Source organism: Solanum dulcamara, chromosome 9 (assembly GCF_947179165.1).
Source record: "Solanum dulcamara chromosome 9, daSolDulc1.2, whole genome shotgun sequence".
NCBI classification, from domain to species: Eukaryota; Viridiplantae; Streptophyta; class Magnoliopsida; order Solanales; family Solanaceae; genus Solanum; species Solanum dulcamara.
The window spans coordinates 14,098,561-14,107,234 of record NC_077245.1 but is presented as its reverse complement, the minus strand read 5'-3'; the positions used below and the strand labels follow the sequence as shown (position 1 = coordinate 14,107,234).

General features: G+C 33.5%; 1 protein-coding gene across 1 annotated transcript; it reads right to left on the bottom strand.

Moving 5' to 3' along the window:
• Positions 1–1,418: 1,418 nt before the first annotated feature.
• LOC129904255 (LRR receptor-like serine/threonine-protein kinase RGI1) lies at positions 1,419–5,387 on the bottom strand. The gene is made up of 2 exons (XM_055979797.1): positions 2,253–5,387; positions 1,419–1,999 (listed from the first exon to the last, which is right to left on the bottom strand). Exons 1-2 carry the CDS (start codon positions 5,071–5,073, stop codon positions 1,551–1,553), a joined length of 3,270 nt encoding a protein of 1,089 aa, XP_055835772.1. The 5' UTR covers positions 5,074–5,387; the 3' UTR covers positions 1,419–1,550.
• Between the last annotated feature and the right edge of the window lie 3,287 nt (positions 5,388–8,674).

Genomic DNA, 8,674 nt, shown 5'->3' with positions numbered 1-8,674 from the left:
ACATTTGTCATATATAGTTATATAATCATGCTTTGCTATTCGATATCTTATGTATATAAATATTAGTCGTTTGTAAAGAATTATATTTTACTATTAGTTTTAGTTCAATAACTTAAATAATTCGAAATATGTACTGTATATTTCATAATATACATTTATTGTCCGTGTCCCAATGCCCATATCTGCACTAGAATCCATACCCCCCAAAACTAAAAATAATGTAATGAAGAATCCAACCTCTAGATCCATACCCGTATTGGATACCAATGCCAAAGTCCAAGCAATATAGCTTATTATTAGTATCCATTCCATTCTATTTGAACCTATTTATTTCGAATACTCAACAACATCTTTTAAATCAGGATTATTTTCAATTGTTACTCAAAAGTGATGGTAGGAAAATGATTCAAAAGAAAATATTTTTTCATTTTAGCAATGAGTAGTTATTAATCAAATGCTTGGAATAAATAGAATCATGATTTAAACAGAATATTTTTTGATTAATACCCTATGTTCTTATAGAGGTTATAGAAAGTATCTACTTACATAATGTATGGTTTGAAACTTGATGTATTACTGTAACCTATTTGTGGGCCTAAAAAAGGTTTGATATCACATGGCCTGAAAAGCAATGTACCTATCAAGAACATGGTGAGTTGATTTTTCTTCATCTTTTGTGAAAATGACTTGTAAAGAAATTGGTGGGGAATAATGGTCCCTTCCTTTCCCCATATTACAGGTTTAAGTTTACATAGTTCCAACAAAGATCTTGTCACAACCTTGCCTTTTTATCATCACCCCCACAAACTACAAATAAGATTCAGGCACATCTAAGATTTAAATTTAAATAGTTTTATTTTTTTGAAGATTTTCTGCACTGAACTCGTTTAATGTAAAAACTATGGGTTCAAATCTAATATTTGTTGAGCGTGTTGAAATTTTAGTATTTTACATATGTATTTATATTGCGTGTTGAAAGTTATGGATTCAGTTGAACCTGTAACCAAAAGGCTACATACGCCCCTGGCAATCAGAGGCCCCAGTTTGGACTCTGAGACTGCACTTGCTGCTTCCTTCTATGGTTGATATCTGGTTCCTAATCTTTAATCATAACATATTTATGCTTCTCATTTAATCAATCATCACGTATTAATATTGGTTTACTGTCATTTCAATGAGGAAGATTGTCCTTGTAGTTTTACTCTCTTAAATTTTCACTTAATCATTATAAGCTAAATTAGCTGTTTTTCGGACATGTTAAGTCTAATGATCTGGTAGATATTGCCCTCTTTTCTTGCATTTGTTTAATTGAATAGTTGTAGGGATTACTTTTTAAGATTTCTTCCAGGGTAGTTGCACAAATTGGAAGGAAAAATAAAATGATCTTTCTTCATTTATACTAACAACAACAAATTTAATTTGTCAAAACGACTTATACTCGGGACTAGAGAGAGTAATGTTCTTATTTTGTGAAATGAATATTTGATAGTCTATACATCCTTATAAGTTACTTGAAAGAATCAACTAGTTAGAACTAAACAGAGGCTGAGTTAACTTGTGTTACTAGGAGGTGATCTGATGAGAGGTTGAGATGAACCAGAGAAACTAGGACAACTAAATGCTTCTTTAGGATTCGGTACCAGTCCTCGATTAGGCTTCTCGAGATCTTCATTTTCGTGTCTGATTTCCATTAGCATTGCTGCTACATCCTTCATTGTTGGTCTTTCATTCGCGCATGGGTTGACACAAAGTAGTGCCACCCCAAGAACTTGAAGCATCTCTTGAGTTTGTGTACCAGACCTTAAAAGTAATTGCTGATCAAGAATTGTTGTGAATTCCTTATGTTTTACTCTTAGCTCCTGATTGACCCAAGTGACAATGTGGGCGCCTTCTGATATCCGGGAATCAGTTGGTTCCATCCCCGTTAGGACCTCGAGAAGCACAATGCCGTAGCTATAGACATCACTCTTCTCGGTTATTCTTAGACTATATCCATATTCTGCAATGTAGGACCAAAACATTTAGAATGCTGTCCAAACATGGTACATACACCCAATTTATACCCACCATATGCCTTGCACAACGAATTTCACGGGGTACAAGACTAATATAGTGAACTTTAAATGTTTTTTTTAAAGCTAATAATCAAGAGTACTAGCATATGTTATCTAAAATGTTGAGCACTTGGTAAAGTTTCTGTGATATTGAGCTATTTGAATATTTAGTGCGAAAAATTAAGGAAATGTACTCACCAGGAGCTATATACCCATATGAACCAGCTATTATGGTTGAAGCTCTTGAAGTATCTGATGATGTGTTTAATAACTTTGCAAGTCCAAAGTCTGCAAGAAAAGCTTCAAACTGTGGACCAATCAAAATGTTATTGGCTTTGATATCGCGATGGACTATAGGAGGAATACAGTCATGATGAAGATAAGCTAAGCCCTGAGCTGCTCCTAGTATGATATTAAACCTAGCATCCCAATCCAGAAATACCCTCTTCTCATGGAGCAGTCCCGATAAACTCCCATTACTAATGTAATCAAACAACAACAATCTTGTTTTGCCATTATTACAACATCCCAGAAGCCTGACTATGTTTTTATGCCTGATCGATCCCAGTGTTCTAACTTCTGCAGAAAAAAAGTCCCTCTGGGGAACCTCACCAATTTTCTTAGCCAATAGTTTCTTCACCGCTATCACCTGCCCTGATGGAGTCTCAACGCGATAAACAAAGCTGGAACAACCCTTCCCGACAATGTTAGATTCACTAAGTCTTGGCACTACATCATTTACAGAGAAGCTAAGCTTTCGGAATGGGGTGAATTCCCACTGCAAACCATTTTCCTCGTCATCCTTCTGGCATATCTCTCCCTGTGTTCGGATAAAGATGGCAATAGAAGCTGTCAATATTAGCATGGCCATGAAAATGCTTACTACAATAGCAATAGTGATCTTTCTTATGGATTTCAATCCATGGTGATCACCACTTAAGTGGCATGCAGTTCTGTCAGTGCAGAGCTCTTGATTACCAATAAAAGCGCTTGTAGGGAGACCTTGAAAGAATTTGGTATTAGGAAGAACCCCAGAAAAGTTATTGTATGAAACATTCAAAGAAACAAGGTTATTAAGGTTACTGAGTACTCTAAGACTTCCAGTCAACATGTTATGAGAGATGTCCATGTTGGCTAGCTTGGAAAAGTTGGAGAAACTTTCAGGAATTGGCCCGGTTAGGAAATTACGACTTAGATTGAACAGAATATCTAGTCCTTGGAGGTTCCCAATCTCTGCAGGTATTAAGCCCGCTAGTCTGTTGCTGCTCAAATCCAACAGCTGCAAATCCTGGCAGAATCCAAGTGATTTAGGAACCGTTCCCTCTATGTTGTTTCCATTCAGTATGAGCTTGTTCAGTGATGTGAGTTTCCCTACATCTTCTGGAATGTTGCCTGATATTCTGTTCATGGAAAGGTCTAATATATTAAGACCAGTGAGGGACACAAAGGAGGAAGGAACTGTTCCTTGAAGATTGTTTCCATGAAGATCAACCATTTCTAGCTGTGCACAGTTGCCAATAGCTGGAGGTATTGATCGGGTGAATCGATTTTCTGACAGTTCAAGAAAACTCAAACTCGATAAGTGCCCTATTTCTGGAGGAATTGGACCTTCTAACCTGTTTGATCCAAGGCGTAATCTGGATAAGCTGGTGCAATTTCCAATATCAGGTGGAATTCCACCAGACAGAACATTTGATATCAGCAGCAGCTTAGTCAAGTTCCTGAGATTGAATAAAGTGTTTGGGATGGACCCTGTAAGAAAATTGTGAGAAAGATCCAAAGACTGAAGTTTCGAACAATCTGCCAGCTCAGTCGGTATGCTTCCGTGCAGTTGATTCTGCCAAGCGAAAAACAGATTTAGCTCCTTTAGTTTTCCAATGGAAGGTGGAATCACACCTGAAAAGTTATTGTTGTCCAATTCAAGTTGCTTCAAGCTGGAAAAGTTGCCAATGTAGTATGGGATTTCACCAGAAATACTGTTATCTGATAATAGAAGCTCCTCCAATGTGACAAAGTTCTCGAAAGACGGAGGGATTTCACCATATAGATAGTTCAAAGAGAAATCAATCACTTTCAAACTTGAACAGTTTCCAAGATTTCCAGGAATTTTCCCTCTTAGATTGTTCTGCCAAAGCAAAACCTTCTTAAGATTCTTCAGGAGACCGAGTTCACTCGGAATTTCTCCTGAAATTTGATTCTCATAGACAAACAACTCCTCTAAAGCAGTACAATTCCCAATTTCTGGAGGGATTTCACCAGTCAAATTAGCTGTGTAAACTGCAAGAGTCTGCAGCTTCTTGAGTTCACCTATACTATGTGGAATCTGTCCCGAAACACCTGTATCTGCAAGACCCAAAATGACTAACTCTTTGCATCTTGATATCTGCATTGGGATTTCCCCTTGAACTCCCACGTTCCCACCAGCACGAAAGATTTCAAGACTCGTTAACTGACCAATCTCTTCAGGTATCTTTCCAGAAAGCTGGTTGTCAAAGAGCTCAAGCTGCTGCAATTCAGAACAACTTCCTATCTCCTTTGGTATCTGAGATTGAAAGAAATTAGAACTCAACAAAAGTTGCTTCAGCTGTGATAATCTTCCTATTTCAGGTGGAATACTTCCTGTTAGAGCATTGAAACTGAGATCCAAAATCCTCAGAGACGACAAGTTTCCAATGGAAGATGGAATTTCACCAGTGAGGTTACAATTTGATAGAACTAGCACTTCCAGGAAAGGAAAAGAAAGAACTTGAGTTGGGAATATCGCGGGAAGATTGAAAGACCTGATCTTGATATCTGAAACAAAGCCATTACTAGTGCATTGGATAAAATTCCATTTGCATGGATTTTCATGACTTGGATTCCATGAAGAGAAGGGTTCAACAGAAGCAGAAGAGTTAAAAGTGGAAAGCCATGACAGTAAAGAAATCCCTTCTTGATTTAAACCAGAAATGGAAGTTGGGAATAAAAAAGATATGTTAAGAAATAAGAAGAATAAGGTGACTGTTACTTTGCCTGACATGATTATGATTATGATGATGAGGAGGAGGATGTGTATGTACTCTCTGATCTACTGTACTTCTATTTCAGCTTCTTTTTTGCACCAAATGCAGTCACTAAAGGTTATCTGCAATGATTTCTTTATCATGGTTTTACTGGTGTTGGAAAGACACAACAGTTTCTTACAGAATTGTATGTAAAAGAAAGGAAAAAACAAATGGAATTTTCAGAAATCTTGATTTTCCTCTAAATATATCTGTCTTCAATTAGATTCATTGTCAAGATTGACACTTGACACAGTACTGTAGGACAGGGTTGGCCAGAGGGGGCATTATTGCAGTGATGGTTTGGAAGATTTTGTTTGTACAAATATGCTTTCTGGCTGGTTCTATGTCTACATATAGGGGCCAAGGCAGAGGGGTGCAAGGGGTCCAATTGAATACTATATAAATAGGGTAAAAATAATTTAATATGCTAGGGGTGTGCATTCGGTTTTTCGGTTCAATTTTGTGTTATTCGATTTCGATTTTTTGGTTTTCGATTTTGAAAAAGGATAATCCAATTCAAACAAAACAAAATGATTTGATTTGGTTTTTCTCTTATCGGTTTGGTTTTTTCGGTTCGGCTATTTGATTATGTCAATAATTAATGGCATGATCAATGTTATATTTGCATGCTTAAAAAAAATTACATACAATGAGAAGTAATAATATTGAATCTCTTAAATATACTTTCTAATATAAGTCACGATTAAAATTTTAAAACATAATACTTAGTGAAATAAGAATAACCAGTGAATTGGGCCTAAATATCTTAGTACGGTAGATTACAAACACCCTAAAAAAATAAAAAGAAAATGAAAGTGGTTAATTATAACTTTAATTCTTAACCTAAATATTATATATATATATATATATATATATATATATATATAATATAATATAAATATATAACATATAAAAAGATTTAATTTTTTTGATTTTTATTTTTTTAAATGCGAAACCAAATAAAAAAAAGTAAATTTTTAATTTGAAACCGAACCAGAAAACCAAAAAACCAATCCAATTTAAAATTTGTTTTTATTTGATTTGGGTTTTCGGTTTAATCCGAATAATACACCCCCCTAATATGCATGTAGATAAATCCTTTAGCATAAGATTTTTTTTCGAACTCTATTAATTTTTTTGGCTTCGTCATTGTCTATATTATATTTGTAATGTGATAAGTTCTTGTCCCCACAAATGGGTACTTTTGTTATTACATCCTTCATTTTTTGTTGCCCCTACCATACCTTCTGATCTCTTCCCTTATGTCTCATCTCCTTAGTCCTTGCATAAGGCCTAATGAATGGTGGGAATTTTTAACTTTTGTCTCAATTTTTTAATTGGTAATTGTATTTGTTGTATACTACAAGATTGCTTCCTCCTGTATCACATATTAGATGTCTTGACAAACTGAAGTTGTTTAGAAATATTTGAGATTTTAGAAAAAAATAATATTAAGATGTTATATAAAGACATGCTAATTTAAATCGGATAGTTGAAATGGAAAGGTGGTACCGCTGTACCGGGGTGTTTTGTTACAGAAAAATGTTTAACAAAGTGAAAGGTAATTAGTCTTATATGTAGGACAATTATAACACCAATAATATTATTTGAGATCAAATGTTGGGCCGCTAAAGGTTCAACACATTCACAAGATAAGTGTTATAGAGATACGAATGCTATGGATTTATGACTATAAAAGACTAGACAAGATAGAAATTACCAAATCTATGAAAAGGTTCAAGTAGCACACGTCTAGAATATACGAGATAAGGTTGCTTGTGATGGTATGGTCATTGATAGCTAGATGCATCGATCACAAGATGTCGTTAAAATACGCCGAGGTCGATAGACCAAAAATCACTTAGAAGAAAATTATTTCGAAAGAAATACAATAAGACTTATTACGCGATACGCCGATACCTATTAGTACAAGAACATGTTTGCGATGTTAGCACTTTTAGTTTTACTTTACATTCTATGTTTTTCTAAGAATTATTTAACCTTTTTGGAGATTTATACATTACCAGAAAATATAAAGAAGTTTTAGTACTATTTATATTTATTTTTATTGATATAGGATAAATTAAAATGAAATAATATATCGATGAAAATTCATAATAATAATTAGGATAGAAGATAGATGGCGATAATATACTTATACGTTAAATTGAAAACCATAAACTTTTGCCGACTACAGCAAGACGTATTTGTCAATATCGAAGGCCACAAAATCTAGAAAGTAATTTGCTTCATCCTTTACTTTTTTGTGTCTTTTTCCTCAAGGCCCCCACTTTGGTGAGACGAGTGCTTAGCACAACTAATCCAGGATTAATGGATTATATCTTGAGTTGAAGTGTCTAATTACAAATACTAATGACAAGGACTAGTCACCATCATGAAGAGGTACATTTTAGGGCATACCATTATCGAGTTGATATAATGTAACTGAGCGACCAAATGTATTATAAGTTCCAGATTTTTACACTGTATAACTATCCATCAAATTAATAGACAATAAATGTTATATTTTTTTTTATATTAATTAGAGATAAGTATCAAAAAAATATATGAGTTATCCCCTATTTTGAGTTTTATAGCTAAACTATTGAGAGTGTAAGTTTCATACCTAAACTATCACTTATTAGTTCGAGAAACACACATATCTCTTTTATTTCATTCTCATCATGGTGTGTATACTACTCTCTCTTTCATTTTAAATTTTTTGTCACACATGGACAAAATATTTCATCTTAATAAACATTACATAAATTATTAGAATTAGTTAAAATTAAAGATTAAAATATTATTATCTCCAACCCCCCAAAAATTATAAAATAAAATATAAAATATTTATCTTATCTCACTTCACTACTTTCTCTCACCATACCCCTCCCCCCCCCAATTCTTTAGTTTTATTTTTATTTATTAAATTTCTTTTATAAAAATTTTAAAAGAAATTCTTAATTCATCTCCCCCCCCTCTCCCCTGCTTTCAAATAAGAATTAAGATATATTTATTTATTTTTTAAAAAATATTCTACCCCACCCTACCTAACCCTCCGCTTTCAAATTTTTTGCATTTTGTGTTAGATATATATATGATTTTAGGAAAGTATTTTTTACTTGCCGCAAGACTTTTCTTAAAATAAAATTTGTATTTCAGTTGTGTTCGGTACGCAAGTAGGAAAAATATTTTCCTAAAAATATATGTACATATCTAACACAAAACATATATAAATTAAGAGCGGAGGGTTAGATGGGGTGGGTATAATTTTAGGTTTTATTAAAAATAAAAATAATAACATTTTTTAGGAAGGAGCGGGAGAGGGGATGAAGTATGATTTTTAAAATATATATTTTATAAAAGAAATTTATTTTTAAAAAATAAAAATAAAAGGATCAGGGTTGTGGAGGGGGGGGGAGGTGGTGGAGTGCATGACAAAAATATTTTAAATTTTATTTTTTAAAAAATAATAATTATTTTTTTAAAAATAATTTCTTTTATAAAAAAATAATTTCTTTTATAAAAAAATAATTTCTTTTTTGGGGATATAAATATTTTAATCTTTAACTTTTA